Raw genomic sequence first — 18,471 nt, 5'->3', positions numbered from 1 at the left:
CATCTGTCCTTTACGGCAGCATCTTTTTTTCTTCAGTTTTTCTCTTCCCCTCTCTTTTTCTTTCTCATTTCCTCCCCTCTCCCCCCCCCCAACCATGTTCTTTATATATTGATCTGTTCTTCCCTTCCCTTCCCTTCTCTTTCTCCACGTCTCCTTTCCTCCAGTGTCCTCTCTTGTCCTATGGCAGGCTGCGGGTGTATGTGGCCTCTAAGCCTCTCTAAAAAGAGCCACATGAGAATGATGTGTGTGTGTGTGTGTGTGTGTGTGTGTGTGTGTGTGTGTGTGTGTGTGTGTAGCCATCACCCACCAGCAGTTCCCATAGAAAAGGCATTTACACACACACACACAAACAAAAGCATACACACACAAATACACACACACACACACACAAAAGCATACACACACAAACACACACACACATACACGCACACACACTCGCACACCTCCCTCGGCATGCCACGCCGTGCTGCAGGGTAATGGTCTAAGACCGCTCGCAAAAAATAAACAAGACTGGTTCCATCCGGCTCTTGTCAGTGGCTGCTGCCGCCGCCTCCCGTAAGGCTGACACCAGAGCCTCCTCATCAAAACCTAACCTGTGCTGCCCCCGGAGGAATGCAGCCAAACAGCAAGAAAGACAGAGAGAGGGAGAGAAAGACAGAAAGAGAGGGAGAGAGAGGGAGAGAGAGGGGGAGAGAGGGGGAGGGAGGGAGGGAGAGGGAGGGAAAGCGTGACAGATAGCAGTTGCTCATGCTGTCTGACGTGAGAGAGCTTTTGAAACATGAGAGAGACAAAAAGAAAGAAAGCCGGGGGAGGAAGAGAAGTATTCACCGAAATCTCCTGTGCTGCAGCTCGGGGTTTTATACAGCTCACACAAAGACAGGGAGAAAGAGCAGTGTGTGGGGATGGCAGTGTGTGTGTTTGTCTTTGTGTTTGTGTGTTTGTCTTTGCGTTTGTGTGTTTCTTTGTGTTTGTGTGTGTGTGTGTGTGTGTGTTTGTGTGTTTGTCTTTGTGTGTGTGTGTTTCTTTGTGTTTGTGTGTGTGTCTGTGTGTGTGTCTGTGTGTGTGTGTGTGTCTGTGTTTGTGTTTGTGTTTCTGTGTGTGTGTTTTGGAGGTCAGTATCCCAGCACACACACTCTCCTTGCACTAGTCTGCATGAGGAGGCGCGGCAGGCTGCCCCGACCGCCGGGGTCTCGTCTCCGTGTCGAGTCTGCAGCAAGACATTCCCCTCATGCCTGCAGCCAAGCCCGTAAAATCGGCAGAAAATCGCTTCTTAAAGTCTTACTGGTCTAATCACTGGTGACTTAGTAGGCCTGCTCCGACCAGGGCCGAGAGGCCCTCAAAGTGCCGTGAAAGTGCCTGTGATGCTTCTCGAATTTTAAAGAAGACATAAACAATCGGACCCGAACAGACAGGAACTTTGGGAATTTTCTAATAAATCCCCTTGTTTGTTGACAGTGCGGAGATGATAATAGACTGTCCAGTTAGTATTTGGCGTGTAATGTGAGTACAACAGAAATGTTCATAGAGTGTACTGTGTAATGTAAACGCACCTCCCATGATGAAGGTTTAATTAGACATTTTACACACACACATATCTTTCGCTAAAAGTGTTAATAGATGTCCACGTGTGTAAGTGTACATTTCCTGTAGATGGTAAATAATTCAGATAAAATGCGTAAGCTGTTTTTATAACCAGGCAGACACAGAGACAAATGTTTCAGGACAGTGTGAGAGATGCTTTGTGTTTTTATGGTGGGCGGCTCTACCTGTGACCACACTCGGCCAGGAGGGGGTTAAGTGCTGCGGCTCCGTCACGACCGTGTCCTTGAAGGTCAGAGAGCTCTCGGCGGGGTACCGAGTCACGCCGCATCGCCCCCCCCAGGGCTGATCGTAACGGCGGGCGCCTCGTGCTGCTGCCGTTTTGTTTCGCTCGCACACGGCTCCGGAAGCGGGAGCCACTCGGCCAATCGGCTAGATGTATTGGCCTGTCGGACAGAGCAGGAAGCCTCAGAGATCACAGAGCCGACTGATGGGAGGCTCAACAGGAGAAGGACCCCCTCGACGCGCCCGCACCTAAAACGGGGGGGGGATGCAGTTCAATTGATTTCACATGGATACAGCTGAAGATGATCAGAGAAAACAGAGTGGATCTAGGATGTGTTGTTTGGGGTGTGTTGAGCAGGTGTGTTAGGTGGAGGTCTTTAGCACAGGATTTGTTGTACTTGAGTCATGCTTGAATATTGACGATTAATCAATAACTTCCTGCCTACGTAAGTGCACGTATTGCTTGGCTGAGCATGGAAAGCACAATACAGAATTAGTGCAGCTATTTCTGAGATCTTCATTTTGATTCTGACAGTTGCTTGGACAGTATTCCACAACAAAATGCTTGTGATGTTGTGATGAATTGAGTGCAGTTTTACTCTGAGGCCAAGACTTTGAGGCCTTATCCTGTTTGTTATCAGGGCTCCTAGTCGGCCTGTGTGGTTTTAATCTCTCTCTCTCGGTAATCTGTCCAAAATGAAGTCCTAGTTTATCAAGTTTATGCTCAGCTCAGACGCTTATGATGTCCTGACGCTCGTCTGATGTGTGTGTCTTTGTGCTTGTTTCCCCAGCACTTACAGAACCATGCGAATTTCCACACCGCGGCCACTGAGCTTCTGGACTGGTGTGGCGATCCCCGGGCCTTCCAGCGACCCTTCGAGCAAAGCCTCATGGGATGCCTAACGGTAAGGCCAAACCACACACACACACACACACACACACACACACACACACACACACACACACACACACACACACACAACTCCCAAGGAACTAAAGCTACTGCAGTACTCTTTTAGAAAAACCTGTTTTTTTTTGTTGCAGTAGACAGTCTATTCTCGTTTTGCATAAAGTGACGGTCCATTGAACATTTTTACATACAGTGTAGATCATACATTCCTAAACCCCGCAAAGTAATCAATGCACTCTTTTAACTAAAGCATGTTCTTTAAGTAATTCGGCTTTAAAGATCGCTAATTCCCCAATTTAAACACTTGAACATCCGGTGAGCCTGCATGAGGTCTGTAAGAGCATTGGAAATTTAATTTAATGCATTTCCCTCTCGTCGAATCCCCCCTAACTCAGCCAGCTAATCGTAGACTTTCATGCCTAATCATGTTTCAGTTGCCGCGTTTCTGTTGGCATCGTGGTTGTTTTGCATAGTCTGTTACTTTCTGCGACTCCCGAGAGATAATGTTTAGACATCGTCTCATAGTTTCTAGTGTAGATCATCTGGAGCTGCGCTACTGAAATGGGTCCCGACAGGAAGACAAACCGTTTTAGCTTTGGACGCGTCTTCCCTTTGCCCTAACTAGTTATATCCTTCAGTTCACTTCTGAAGGCTTAGGGTTAGGGTTAGGGTTTGGAAAGACAAACAAAACTTCCAAACTACCTCATTACAACAATGCTAAACTACAAAATGTCCATAATATCAAATTTCCAAACTTCAACACTTACAAAGAACCACAATATCACCTCTATACTTCTAAACTCTGGAAGGGGGACAGCAATCAGCAAGGCAAAGTTGATTAATTTATCGCGAATCATACACATTGGTAGTTGGTAAAGTGCTCTACCAATGAGTAGCTGTAAGAACAGAGAAAAATCAGAGATTAAAAAACCTAAAGCATATAAAGCAGGTGTTATATTTTGGTCTGTGTGTTGTACTTGAGAAGCAACTCGAGAGCTCTTACATTTGTTTTATAAATTGATGATCATGATGGATTCGCTGTTTCTACTTCAGTTTGTTCCGAGTAAAAACTGTCGGTATTCATCACTGTGTTCGCATACTATCTTATTAACTCTGTTGGGGTTGATCATTGTCTGATTTCCCAGAAAGAAACAGGCTTTTTCCTGCTGCCCATGTCATTTATGAGCCGTGCAAGCTTAGCATACAGGAAATCTGATCTACTCAGTAATAATCATCAAGCTCACACACACACAAACACACATACCCACACATGCACACACACACGCACACACACTCAAACACATGCATACGTATATGCACACACGTCCAAACATAAGCACACGCACACCCTTTAACTGTCCCATAACTAACTACACACACACACACACACACACACACACACTCACACTCACACCAACACCAACACATGCTCAAACTCTGAATAACTCGCCGCCTGCAGTGTACATTCTGAGAGTCACATGATGTCTGTTAGGTTAGACCATGTGAAAATGAATGAATGTGATTCGATCGGGCCTGCAGGCAACACTTTATGCCCTATATCACACGGCCTCAAATGCCGTGGCACGTCTGCATTGCGGTGATCATTCATAGCTCTACTTTTGTTTTCAAAGAAAGGATCTCATAGCTTTTCATGATTGCATGAAAAGGTCTTAAGTTTACATGATCAAGTATTTATCGACCGTATCAGGAATGTGCCTAAATCTGAGGCTCTTATCGAGCGATCAGCACTGTGAAGAATTATGATCAAAATCTGTCAGCTGTGCTATAGCTCAGACTAGCCTCTGTCTCTTCGCACCATCTGAAAAGCCTCTCTCTCCATTTTTCCGAGAGTGACCTTCGTTTTTTTTCCGTTTTTTTCGGTCTGTAAACTGTGGCTGCCAATGGAACTGTTTGTTTTGCTCTTGTCAGACATAAATCGTTTCTATCTCGGGGAAATGATTTGTAACTCGGCAGAACTAATTCTGTCTCCTCCCGACTGAGGCCCGGGCCGGCCGAGAGAGCTGGAGACGGATTCAGCAGCGAGTCGACTCGGTGGGGCCAGAAGAAGAGGTGGAATTTAGTCTGTCAGGAGGCCTTAAATCTTTATCAGTTCCTCAAAGCAGGAAAAAAACAACAGAGAGGCTGTTTTTTCTTTTCTTCTTTTTCTTAACTAGAGTACCAAAAACCGCTGCTATTTCACCTCCTCCCGTGTGCAATTAAGGCGTGGAAATGAGAGCCGGTTGAAGCGTTTTTCTGGCCCCGCGCTCAAATTACCGGCTAACGTAAATGTGCCTCCCATGCTGAGAGTTTAATTAGACAACTTACACACATATATCTTCCGCTTAATATGCATCTACTATAAATACGAGACTCCGAAAGTTTAAAAAAGGGAGAATGAAAAAGAAATATGTGTGATCTTTTTTGGTGTCAGAAAACATCAAGGCCTGTACTTAAGGAAGATAATGACATGGTTGAAGTAGCAATGATTCCTACACTTGTGGGCCTTAGATGTAAACTGAAGAGAGAGAGAGAGAGAGAGAGAGAGAGAGAGGAGAAAGCAAAAGAAAATAGGGAAAAAGTGAGGGATTCACTTTTAAAGGGATCTATCGTTTCTGTAAAAATTAAAAGGAGTAGATGTCACAGTCGCAGTTTTCATCTCATGTTCCACCGCTGCCCCCCCACACCCCACACCCCACCCTCTCGTCCCGGCGGCCCCCGTGGTTTGCCTCGGAAGGTCAGGGGGGAGATCGTCAGAGGGGTCTCCTGAGCAGATAATGGAAATGGTAAATCAAAGGGGCTCTTTGGGCTCTTTTCCCCCATGATTTACAATGGCCTCCTGTGGCCCGCGGGGCTTTAGGCTTTAATGCAAGGCGCTGGTAGAGGGACTCGGCAGGAGTCGGTGCCATGGTGTCAGAAGCCTCCTGCCTGCCTGCCTCTCTCTCTCTCTCTCTGTCTCTCTCTCTCTCTCTCTCTGACCGTGGTTACATGGATTCGAATAACTGCCTTAGTCGGACTGAAATCGCATTATCCGTTTCATGTAAGCACCTTAGTCGGATCGTAGTCGGACCGCACATAGTCGGACTAACACCCCTGGATAACTCGATCCGATCCAGTTGATAGTTCGACTATTGCGGCATGTAACGGTGAATTGGATAAGGAACTGGACTTTGCGTCTTTGCGCATGCTCCCTCTCTCCCTGCCAGGTCGTGACCCGGAAGACGAAAGAGGGATAAGTTGTCTCAGCTGTTCATACTAATGACACGGTTTTTTATGAATATCCTGCAGACTGTCTCACAAGCTTATTCTTGTTGATTATGAACAAACATAACAGAAGAGGTCCGAAGATATGAGCACCTTTACAACCCCTCCTTAAACACGTATAAGGACGTTCCACATTTTATTTGCTTAAAACAACAGCAGTACTGTCAAATCAGCTGTCACTCGGCAATTACCTGACCAAGGTTCCATGGCAATGTTCCGAAAGCCCATTTTTCCGACAGCCCGCTGTTCCGAAATTGTGAGTACAGCAACGTGAACCACTATTGCCCACATGCACATCCCAATGAATCACACAATCATAAACATATAAATGCCTTTATTTCACAAGCATTAACTTGAATTCAGAATATTATTATACACACATGCATTTGCATCGCGATGATACAAAAATATTTGTATGATTGCCAACGCATGCATGCTTTGTCAGTGCTTGACAAGATCTGCGTAATGTCCTGCGACAATCTGCCGGTGATTTCCTTCGCATGAGTGGTAGCCTACCCCATATTCAAAACCAGAGTAGGCTAAGTTAACAAATATTGCCTAGGAAAAGTTATAAGCGTGATAGCCCGGTGAGCGTCTCCGCTCTGCTGTGCAAACGAAATGCTGTGTGTGTTTTTTGCCACTTAAAATATTTCTAAATTTTGCCTGCCCTCTAAAGACAGAGACGTGACAGGTGGAGCGCAATACCTTCCTTTATAGACAACAACGATCATACACTCCTATTGCACTCAAACAACCACACTCAAACGAGGAGATATTGTATCAATTAGCCTATTATGTATTGTATTAATTGCACAGAGTTCCAGTGGCGCATGCAGCCGTACACACTGTGCGTACCTTCTGCTACGCGAGAAGAAAAAAAAAAATATCATGAACGCATATTTATTACAATGGGGAAACTATAAAATCGGAGTACGGACAACTAATGCCCAGCGTTGACGATGCAGATACAGAGCTGGAAACAGCTAAATGAGTTACAGCCAAAACGCAGTGCGTTTTATCAAGCCCTGGAAAGTTCGGCAAATTTCTACCCAAACATTCATTGTTTTTTATTAAACACTAAACTCAACACACTGTCAAAATGGCACGGGCTTTATGCCCTGGTGCAAGTTACCACGAACAGACTGTGCTACAGTCACACACCTGCACAACCTCTGTCCCAACACAGAACAACGACATGTACGGTAAGGAACACGGTCAGGGAACATCGCTGAGCGGCGCCAGTGCAGCACATAGAGTATAACAGTATGCTCCCGCCGCACGGCATTATGGGGCGACTATGCCGGCACGTCACAATATAAATGCATTTATTTCACAAGCATGAACTTTAATTCAGAATACTACACACATGGCATTTGCATCGCAAGCATACTTTTATGATTGCCAACGCATGCATGCTTTGTCAGTGCTTGACAAGATCTGCGTAATGTCCTGCGACAATGTGCCGGTGATTTCCTTTGCATGAGTGTTACCCCATATTCAAAACCAGAGTAGGCTAAGTTAACAAATATTGCCTAGGAAAAGTTATATGCGTGATAGCCCGGTGAGCGTCTCCGCTCCGCTGCCCAAAACTAAATGCTGTGTGTGTTTTGTGCCACTTAAAATATTTCTAAATTTCGCCAGGAGGACTATTTTTCGGAATATTGAGATTTCGGAATATCGGGCTTTCGGAACACTGGGCCGTCCCCGTGTGAATGTGCGTGCGTTTCTCTCTTGTTTCTTCACCTTTGAATAATGTAACTTATAAACACATCGGCCCAGCAGAAACAAACAAACAAACAACCCAAGAGGCAACACGCATTTCTGGACCGATGAACAGACGCGATTCATGCTCAATCAACTGTTGTTGTTATTGGTAGTGGTGAAGAGGTCAAGCGGAAATGGCTGTATCACCACTAGTTGTAATGAAAACAGCGCCACCTATCGTTATGGATATGACATGCTTTCGGCCAATGATTCGATTTATTCACTGCCATGTATATTGGGATAATAGCACCTACCCTCGAAAGATAGCATAGTCCGACTAAGCAAAGATTCGAATTATACCATCATGTAAACACACTGAGTGTCTCTCTCTCTCTCTCTCTCTCTCTCTCTCTCTGTCTGTCTCTCTCTCTCTCTCTCTCTCTCTCTCTCTCTCTGTCTGCTCAGCTCCAAATGTCAAGTGCCTTCTGAATTTATCAGCTCGCCCATGAGTCATTAGCCAGTACAGACAGAGGGAGACACAGAAAACAGACCAGACAGTGGCTGAAGCTCATCCACCAGTGGTGTGTGTGTGTGTGTGTGTGTGTGTGTGTGTGTGTGTGTGTGTGTGTGTGTGTGATTGCATGTGTCTGTGGGAGTATTCACGTGTGTTTTGTGAAGGCTTGTGTGTGGCAGTGATTTAAAAGCAACTGTAAAGTGGGGATGGCGTGTGTCTAGGGGGTTGTTTATATGTGTGTGTGTGTGTGTGTGTGTGTGTTTGCCCGTGTGCGATGGAGAGTGCTGTTATCCGGGGCTACATCTCCTGCCGTATCGATTCGGACGTTCTTATGAATTATCTAGTTCTTCCCCCGATAAACCTCAGCATAATCTGAGTTACTGTTTTGGTCGATGGTTAAGATAAACTCTCTCTCTCCCTCTCCCTCTCTCTCTCTCTCTCTCTCTCTCTCTCTCTCTCTCTCTCTCCCTCTCTCTCTCCTTCTCAGGTGGTTAGCCGCGTTGCTGCGCAGCAGGGTTTCGACCTGGACCTGGGCTACCGGATCCTGGCCGTCTGTGCAGCCAACCGGGACAAGTTCACACCCAAATCAGCAGGTAAAGCGCTGCTTCATCAGGGTCCTCACGCTCCACACCACATAGGTCACACTAAACACACACTCACACACCACCTTCACAGCCACTGAGTGAATACTATCACTCTGTCCCCGTATCTCAGTGTCTACGCTCTCTCTTTCTCTCTCTCTCTCTCTCTCTCTCTCCCTCCCTCTCTCTCACACACACACACACACACACACACACACACACACACACACACACTGTATATAAATGTTTTCATTTGGATCCATAAGCAAAGGGCAACAAAACACATTCCATATATTTTGTGAAGAAGCAATTGCAAGGCGACACACACAAACACACACACATTCTCTCTCTCTCTCTCTCTGTCTCTCATCAGCCTTTCCAGTAAAGTGCCACTTCTGTTTTGTCTTTTCTTCAAGCCTCACTGTCTCACCTCAGTCCTCCTCATTTGGATCTGTTCCTTACTGACACACACATACACAAATACACTCACACTCACACACAGCGGCCTACAGACTGTGTTGGTGTAAGCATTGTGTTGCGTTGTGTTGTTGTCGACTGAGGCGTAAGCTCTGCAATGAGAAATTGCATCACGGGACGGGACGGGACAGGATGGAGCGGGACGCGTGGGTAATTAGCTTGTTTACTGCGGTGATGGGAATGTTTAACACAGTCGTCTGAGAATTTCTGCTAACCTCAGAGGGAGCAGTGGCGGTGGCGGCTGCAGCAGTGTTTGCCGCGTTGGCCTGCTCTCGAAGTGTCGGGAAGTACACTTCATCGAGATGGTTTAACGGGAAACCCCGGAGCCCGTTTGTGATTTAAATGGAGTGATTCGGATACGCGTTTCACATACGTAGATTACCGTCCAGCATTGCTTTCCACAGTATGGGTAAGACCTCAGAGTTGTCAAGTTGAAGCTTTACTGACTAAGTAAACAGTTTTATTTGGCTTGTAGAATATTGCATACTCTACCTTACAGTGCCTTCAATTCATAGTAAAACCTTAGGCTACAGGCATGGCACATCAATACAGCCTTGGACACCCGGCGGCATTATATCCTTGGCTTGGCTATCTCGTCCATCAGTGGCGTGGACTGGTCTCCTGTACATTCTGATCTTTTCTCAGACAGCTACGTCCGCTACAGTGGACCTGACTCTGGTCTTCTCCAGCTTATTCATTATTTCTTCTGCTGGCCAACCCCCCTCAGCTGCTGCCTGGGCAATTGTAGCTACATGGTGCTAGCAAACGCCATGGGGCACGTGCTCAGTATTTAGAGCTGATATTATATTCTAAGTATTTACCACGTGCTCAGTATTTAGAGCTGATATTATATTATAAGTCTTTACCACGTGCTCAGTATTTAGAGCTGATATTCAGTATTTAGCATCACTTTAATATAGTTCATGTGGATTGGGCTGAGTTGGGTAGTACAACTAAATGCAGCGCAAACATACTGGTCTTCGATGAGCTCCCCATAACCTTGCGATTGCCGTAGCCTGCAGTTTAACAGACTCCTTATTGTTTTAGGCACGTCATGAGCCACCATGTCCTCAAACCCACTAATGTCCCTCAAATATCTAATGTCTCTTCCGTGAACGCTCAAGATCTCCCAGTCGGAATGAATTCATCTCACACTCACTTAATCTCCCTCGTAAATCGCTTGCATAGCCTCAGCTCTCACTCACTCTCTCACACACACACACACCAGATTCAGACACACATACACACACACATGCAGCTGTTACTTGGTGTAGGCTAGGGGTAAACCAAAACCAAACCTGTAGTGTCAGACTAATCTAAAAGGACGTGTGATAATATATCAGTGCTGACATGGTTTTGGCACTCCTCCGTATTGAGATGCATTTGGATGTACTAAGAGATGCTGATATCAGCTACTTGCCGTGTGTTCAGTGCAGTTCACATCCAGTGCAAGTCGCTTTGCATAAATGAGTATTTAATGGATGTCTGCAGAAGTTTGTCAGGATGTCGGCCAGCACATAATGTTATTGAGCAGATTATGTAAGTACCGTTAATGATTTCAAGATGTAGACCGCTATTCTAATCCAGTACACTTTTCGTCAAATTCACTTAATTGTTCCTCAATTCCTCAATAGTTGTCTGTTCTGTGTGTGTGCCGAAAAAACAACGGTGTTCATACACAGTCTTGGCTCTGTAAATGGGAAATAAAGGAATTCAGACCAAGCCATACACTATTCCAGCCAATCAACACATTTGCTTCAGGAGCACAGAAGGGAGGGATGTCATTTGATTGACTTTTAATGTCAAAGATCAACAGCTTTCTGCCTGAATCGCAGACTGCACCTTTAACTGAGAAGACATTATACGAGTGTAATGCCGAAAGGGTTAAAGGTAGAAACATCCGCTGCAGAGGTCATAAAAATCAGGCAATGCCAGTCTGATGAAACCTGACGTCTCCGACTAGCAAGCATTTGTCAAAGTGGAAAATACAGATATCAAGTGTGTTGTTGCCTGCCAACATTTGGAATCCTGTTGAAAAGGATATGCTGAATAAAAGATATGATATATAGGCAGTCAAAAATCTGTGCCCAATGTGAAAGCCTTCTGAAAAAGCTGATTTGTGGTTTTCACCTGTCTTCAGTTAAGATCGAGCCTTTCTGCTGTGGCTGAAAAAGGACTTCTTTGCTCCAGTCGTAGATGAAATGGTCTATGCATCATGTTCTGCATTATACACTCAGAATGAATTGTGCTCTGCTACAGTGTAAGAGGTCATATACTGCTTTTACAGCATTCAAGAATTATTTGGTGTATGACGTAGACTCTTAAGTTGAAGAATTGGTTTTTAAAAAGCAAAAAGATGTTTTTTCTAAAAAGAAAATTCAGTCTTTCAAATATAGTGTTGATGTAGTATTTTGAGGAAGCAGAATAGCAAAAAATAGACTTGCTGTGCAGAACCGAAAAGAACCGGGTTCCCCTTAATCGACAGCTCATGAGGTTAGCTCTCCTCACCTTTCGCCAACCAACGGTCTCAGTTAATTCCTCACATCCGCGTTTTATGAGCTCATCAAAGGCTGGCCCCCACCAACCTAAAATAATTTCCTGCTTCGGCTGCCGCTGGGGCAACAGGGAGCCAAATGTGTGTGGGGGGGGGGGGGGGGGGGGGTGGATAAAGGGGGGTGCATCCAGACTGTCCCGAAACTGTTTCATGCTTAGTTGTGTATAGACATAAATATTGCGCACGGTTGAGTGGAACGATCTATCCTATCCTCACCCCTCCACTTGCGCACACACACACACACACACACACACACACACACACACACACACACACACACACAACCCCTGTATTTTTTCCGATGAGAGCTGCAGTGTTTATGCAGTGCTTCAGCTCCCGCTGCTGTCACCAGAGCCTCTCTGGTTCCAGACGGACCTGGTCGGGCACGCACAGATCCGGGCCCAGGGACCGTCTGGGGAGCTGCATAGTGGAAAACCAACACAGCAGCTAAGCCTCAGAAGACTGTCGAAAGCTGGAAACTACCTGATGTTTGGGCTTTTCATATGAAACCGTAGAGAAGAAAAAAAAGATTATGGAGTGAACTGTTCCGAAGGGGATTGTTACTGCTTGTCACCAAGAGATAATGATACAAACAGAGTTTTGACAGCATCTTGCCCAGGGGAAGCCATGAGTTTAGTTGTTGTTTAGTTCAGTGGTTATGACTACTATACTAATTGTTTAACATCCTTTTTTCGAGATCGCCAAACTCAAGCTTCTTCTTTAGATACGAAATGATTGTTTAACAATGTTTGGAGCACGCTAAGCTAAAGCTAAATGACTTCAGGTGTAAAGGGAATTTTCGTGAATAGCCCATACTAAGCTACTGTAGACGTTTGTGGCCAGACCTTGCCCTGGGGATGGAGGTCTTACCCTCAGACAGAGGGAGGTTAGAGGAAGGCAGAAGCATGACCAGCAGAGGGGGGCTGACGCTGACTGGACATCCGACACTGGAGACAAGCCAGGGAGGCCATGTTTGTCTGCTTCACTGAGGCAAATCTCAGAGCACAGAACACCACCTCTTCCAAATGTCCACCTCCTCCAGAATGCCACAATCTCCACCTCCTCCTATTCCCTCTGCAACCCCCCACCCCCCCAACAATAAAGTCCTCCCTTTCTCCAGCCTCCGTCCCCCCTCACTGTAGATCATAGTTTGAGAGTCAGAAATAAAACACTGAGGATAGGGAGGAGGGGAGTGAGCTGTAATCACACACTGCTTTGCTGCGTGTAATGTTGTTTCAGTAGTAATTTGTTTAGAGGGCCTGCCAGGGATCCTGGACAACGCCCAGTGGATAGATAAGAGTGCCGTAGCCATGGCGATGGCTCAGGCCGGTGACCCGGTCACTGGTGGTAGCGAGGGCCTGTTTCAGAGCCCAGAACCCAGACCCCGATGGCCGCTCAGAGCCCGTATCAATCCTGAGTCACATCTGCTTGGGGCTGAACAGGAGGAGGTGTTGGTGTGTTGGGCTGCCGTTTAAATGGAGTCAGTGGTTTCATTTGCAAAACAAATGTGTGTACACTTTGGGGCCGTGTTTACGCAGAAGCTTTTTTGATTCGACTGACAAGTCTGAGCAGATCTTTTTGATTCAACATTGCATTTGAGAGAGAGGGAGGGAGAGAATGAAAGAGAGAATAGAGGGAGGGAGGGGGAGGGAGAGAAAGAGGTATTCACAAAGTGCTTTTATCAATGTCTGCATAGGCTCTGCGAAAGGGCAGGTCTCAGTATCGTCCACACGAGTGAGAAAAAAGATTCGCATCCACATGACAACGTTTTCACAGTTCATCCGAGTCCACACTGAGACGCAAAAATGTGTGAAAACACTGTTGCTAGCAAGGTCATTTTAAAAATGTCTTGCTTAACCTGTGCTGCAAGGTTCTAGCCCCCAACTAAACAAGATTATTATCAAAGCAATGACATTTCGAGATGAGAGAAATCCTATAAAATTCTTCAATGTTAGAACCGCGAACAGAATGTCCCCACTGAAGTGAACCTACCATGCTTAAAGTTGCATTTAGTGTCACTCTATATCAAACGAGCCCAGAAGTGGCTTTGGCCACTGATATTTCCGAAACGTTACGTCCTCCTCGTAGAAATAGAACAAATTGGCTGACAACCACGATGTGTCTGACAATCAAAAATAGATGCTCTATTCATTGCCACGAGGTGGGGGCTTTTGAGGGCACTCGGCTCAGCCTTCACGGCGCGTAAAAGGCGATTGGGGTAAAATTGGGGTCGCATCGTTTTCCGAAAGCTCAGTTTTCACCTGTCCACATGGTGACGTTAAGGTCGCGTTTTCAAATAATCTCCACTCTTACACCCTTTTTCAAAAATATGTGTCCCCCCCCCCGTTGTCACACGGACGGTGAGCCAGAACGCAACATAACTCCGTTTTCACCGTATTGGTGCGTACGCCACCTCAGAGCCAAAGAGGAGAGAGCTCATTCATTTTTAATGGGGGTCTTGATTACTGTTTGTGCTTGGCAGGGCAGCGGGAGACTGGAGATATGGAGGTAAAAAGAGCAGCACCAGCAGCAGCTTCTGCAGGTGGGCCAGGACCAGAGGGAGAGGGAGGTAGAGGATGGGGGAGGGGCGACGGAGAGCAGGTTGTGACCCTCATGTGAATGGGATTAGACTGCTCTATTAATCTGTGATTACGGAGCCTATTCCTTCGAAGCCTGGACCAGCACCAGCAGTGGCAACTGTTATAACGCCATCTCCCCTTGTCCCGATATTACTACTGATGGGTGTAATTATAAAAGCTTTTCTGCACTCAGTGGGGATTTTTACATCATTCTTCATTTGAGATCCATTCTCCCCGTGTAGGATAATTGGTGTTGTCCGCCACAAGAGTCCACACGGAGAGCGAGAGGAAGGGAGAGAGGGGGAAAAATGCCTACTCATGATTCCCCCCATGTAGGTCAGAGTGGGACATTCCAAATGGCTTGTGCTTCAGCAGGCACTTGGAATGCCTCTGTTGTTGGTCCTGCAAAAGAAACCTTTTTTTTGTCTGTGTGTGAGAGAAGGAGTTTGTAAAAAAAAAAGTTGATTCCCCCCCCCCCCCTAGCTTTTGTGCCAGGCTCGTATTCAGTTAACACAATCTTCTCATACTATTATAGTGGCACAGAGCTTTCAGCGTGGAGATTAAAAAGGGATAAAGAGGTTGTATCATTCGGTGAAACAAGCTGTGCTGGCTTTGGCCTTTTTTTACTATTTGGGTTTTTTTTTGTCGTCCTCTCAAAATGCTAACCGACTGGGTGTTGATGTGTGTTCTCTCACTTTACCCAAACCTGTTAACATCTCGTCTATGCAGTTCAATATTTATACTACTTATGATGCCACATCATTTTTTTGTTCATTTGTGGAATTTAGGAAGGCAACTGAACACTTTAAGCTCTCCTGTTCTGAAAACAGGTTAGTCCTGCAACTGTGCCAATTTGGAGTGTGAACAAACAAATATTGTGGAGCAAGAAGAAGCAAGTCAGTAGTCTAAAGCACAACAACTCCTGAACACGACCTTCGGGCAGTTTGACTTCTTGACAGGTAGAACCAGTTTGAGCAATGCGCTCTTCGTGTAATCACTATTAGACGGGCCCTTTTGTTACATGACAGCCTAATTGTTTTTGGAGTTTTTTTGTGTCTTTCGTTACTCCGAAGCTTATGTAAATTCCTCAGGCGCTCGCTGGTGGATTCGTAAACGCTATTGTGACACTACAACAGTTAGTATTGAGCCACACCATTAAAGTATAGTCCTATGGTGTGTGCCCCATTTGGAATGAATAGCTGCTGTCAACCTCACACATTTTCCCTGTTGTTACAACAACCGCCTCGAGGTGATCCACGAGACACATAAGAAGTGTACAGATCCCCTTTGAACCGAGAGCTGTGCCTCCCTGAGGGTTCCCGTGGGCAGGTCTTGCCTTAAAAGAGGGGTTCCTGTGATCGGGGGTGGGGTGTAGAGGCAGTGGTGCACAGAAGAGTGAAGGGGACTGGAGCTGTGTGTCACACCATCAGAATTACACACCAGCACACAGGCATGTCATTTCCTCCAAGTACTCTTTCTTTCTTTCTTTCTTTAGCTGGCTTTTCTTTTCTCTCTCTCTCTCGCTCTCTCTCTCTCTCTAGGTCTCTCCGTCCAGCATAGGCTTGCGTTGAGTAACTGCTAGTTTAACTGTGGCTTTTTCCTAAATAGAAAATAATATGGAGGCCTGCAAACATGGCTGGTGGTCATGCCCATGTTTTGAGCGTCTGGACTTGTTCCAAGGGGCTGTCTCCCCCAGGCCAGCCGGCACCCACAACAGAGTCTTAGAGCAGACACAAGCAATGACAAACAGACAAGGAAATAAAGTGAATAAAATGAAGTACGAAACTAGTGAAAAAGACTTCAGATATTCTATGGTTTTGCACTTTGACCAAAATTTGGAGGTGAGAAGTCAGACTGACTACAGGGAGCGACGACGTGTCAGCTTAGCATAAGCTGGCCAGTATATGTGCACACGCTTTATGGCCGGCCAGACGGCAGCACATCACGTCCCGTCACGCCACGTCACGTTTCCCCCTGAAAAAAGTCTGTCAGTCTCTGTCTAGGCCCTTTTTTTGCATAGACGTCCCCTCTGCCAGCGATTAGCACTGCTGAGAGGAAGAAGCTTTTTTTTCCGGAGCGGAGACTCAAGGGGAGACTTTCTGACAGACAGACAGAGAGCGTCTGAGTTCAAGGGTGGAGGTATGCGCTCGTCGGCAGCTCATAAATCAACCGGCAGCCACATCGCCCTCGTGGCCATCTTTGTGTCGCGCTGGAGTTGGAGCCACCGTCGACAAAGTGTCGGTGTCAGCCGTGACAGATAACCCCCCCCCCCTTCCTCGCTGGATTCCCGGCGCTGTAAATCAGGTGTGCCGATCCCGAGTGTTTACAGCCTATCGAGGGAAGGGAAGGGAGAGAGAGAGAGAAAGAGAAGGAGAAGGAATGATAGCATGGGTTTGTCCTGCCCGACTGCGGGGCGACATGGCTGGGGTCCTCGCCAAAGTGTCTCTGCTTCCGAGGTCAGGGCTCACCAGTCACATTGATGTCCCTCTTAGCAGTGCACACTGTCTGCTGTGCTAAAAGGTAGTGCATATTCATATGCTGACAACGTCTAGAATTAGATGTGAATATACAATTAACTATTACAGTGGTGCCCCTATATCCGCAGGGGATATGATCCAAGACCTACCACGGATAGCCGAATATTAGCAAACACCATATAGAACTTATTTTCCGTGTACACACATACTTATGATAAAGACTATTTTTTATAAATTACTCACAGTAAGACATCACAGCAACAACTAATACAAAATGAAACCAATTATACAGCAAGGAATCAAGGACAGACATACATGAGAAAAGAGATGTTCTTAAAGACATTAGTCACGTAAGCGCAACGATGTGGAAAGGCTACTCAGAGTGGTGTGGAATTTAAAACTTATGAACAGTTCATTTTTGGAATTTTCCACTTAATATGTTTGGGCCACGGTAAACCACGAATAACCGAAACCGTGGTTACCGAATCAGTGGATATAAGTGTTCCACTGTAATAATGAAATAATAATATAACATCATTATAGTATATTATTGAAGTGGTAGTAGATTAATAGTAATAATATTAGTAGTGGTTGTAGTAGAAGCATGCTTAATGTTTTAATGGAGTATAAACTATAAATCAATAAAAAAACCACCTTCGGAGGCAAAGCTAATTGGGGCCCTTGAAATTCATTTGTTAGAGCTAAGCATTTACTCCTCGAAAGAAACAATATTGACTTGCCTTGGGGCTGGTGTTGGTGGCTGTTAGCTACACTGTTTGCCTGTTTGACTCTGTGTAATTATTTATGTAGGACTCTCTCCCCCTTGCCGAAAGACAAATGTCCTCTAATGTGGCCTACCCCTCCTCCTCCACCTCTTGTCCTCCTCCCCCTCCCTCCTCCTCCTCCTCCTCCTCCTCCTGCTGCTCGTGGCTGTCGGACAGCCCTGCCCGCTGCCCCTGCTGCCTGGGACAGACAGGGGACACGAGGACAGCCTCCTCTCACACCAGCCCCATCCCTTAGTTCCCTCTGGCGCTAAACACAGAAAGAGAGCGAGGAAGACAGAGAGAGAGAGAAGGAGAGAGAGAAGGAGAGAGAGAAGGAGAGAGAAGAAGGACAGAGAAGAATACAGGGGGCCCCAGGTTGCGGCTTAGACAAGGAGTTATTTTTTTAGTTTATTTTTTTTCCTTCTTCCCTGGTGCGGCCCGGTGTTTCGACCACGACAAAAACCCGTCTCGCGTGCGTGCGGGCGGGCGTACGGGCGAGAGAGCAAATGTTGCTGTAAAAGCTCATTGATTGGGGCTTCTTTTCTCCCTTGTCTCTGCTGGTGCTGGACGGGGGCCAAGGATCCAGGCTGCTGAGCCAGTTAGGCACCTCCCCCCCCTCTCTGCAAGTTTGAAATGTGAGCTGCCTGGACTTCTCTTTTTTTCTCTTTCCCTCCCTCTCTCTCTCTCTCTCTCTCTCCTCCTCCTCCTCTCTCACTCTCCCCCCTCTCTCTGTCCCTTCTGGCCAAGTGGCTCGGGCTGCCTGTGTGTGTGTGATGTGTGTATTGGGAGACGCAGGCAATGGATCACTAGACAGAAAGAGGAGATA

At 46.3% G+C, this 18,471-nt stretch overlaps 1 protein-coding gene across 8 annotated transcripts in view; it reads left to right on the top strand.

The window, feature by feature from the left end:
• Positions 1–18,471, top strand: part of LOC105903345 (zinc finger MIZ domain-containing protein 1-like) — a 137,431-nt gene that overhangs the window by 89,365 nt on the left and 29,595 nt on the right. For all 8 annotated transcript variants that reach the window (XM_042703158.1, XM_042703157.1, XM_042703155.1 and 5 more), the window contains exons 4-5: positions 2,616–2,729; positions 8,701–8,806. In XM_042703158.1, the coding sequence (XP_042559092.1) occupies positions 2,616–2,729; positions 8,701–8,806 (220 nt within the window). The remainder of the gene's footprint in view (positions 1–2,615; positions 2,730–8,700; positions 8,807–18,471) is intronic.

Source organism: Clupea harengus, chromosome 23 (genome assembly GCF_900700415.2).
Source record: "Clupea harengus chromosome 23, Ch_v2.0.2, whole genome shotgun sequence".
NCBI classification, from domain to species: domain Eukaryota; kingdom Metazoa; phylum Chordata; class Actinopteri; order Clupeiformes; family Clupeidae; genus Clupea; species Clupea harengus.
This window is presented reverse-complemented; position numbering and strand designations above follow the sequence as displayed.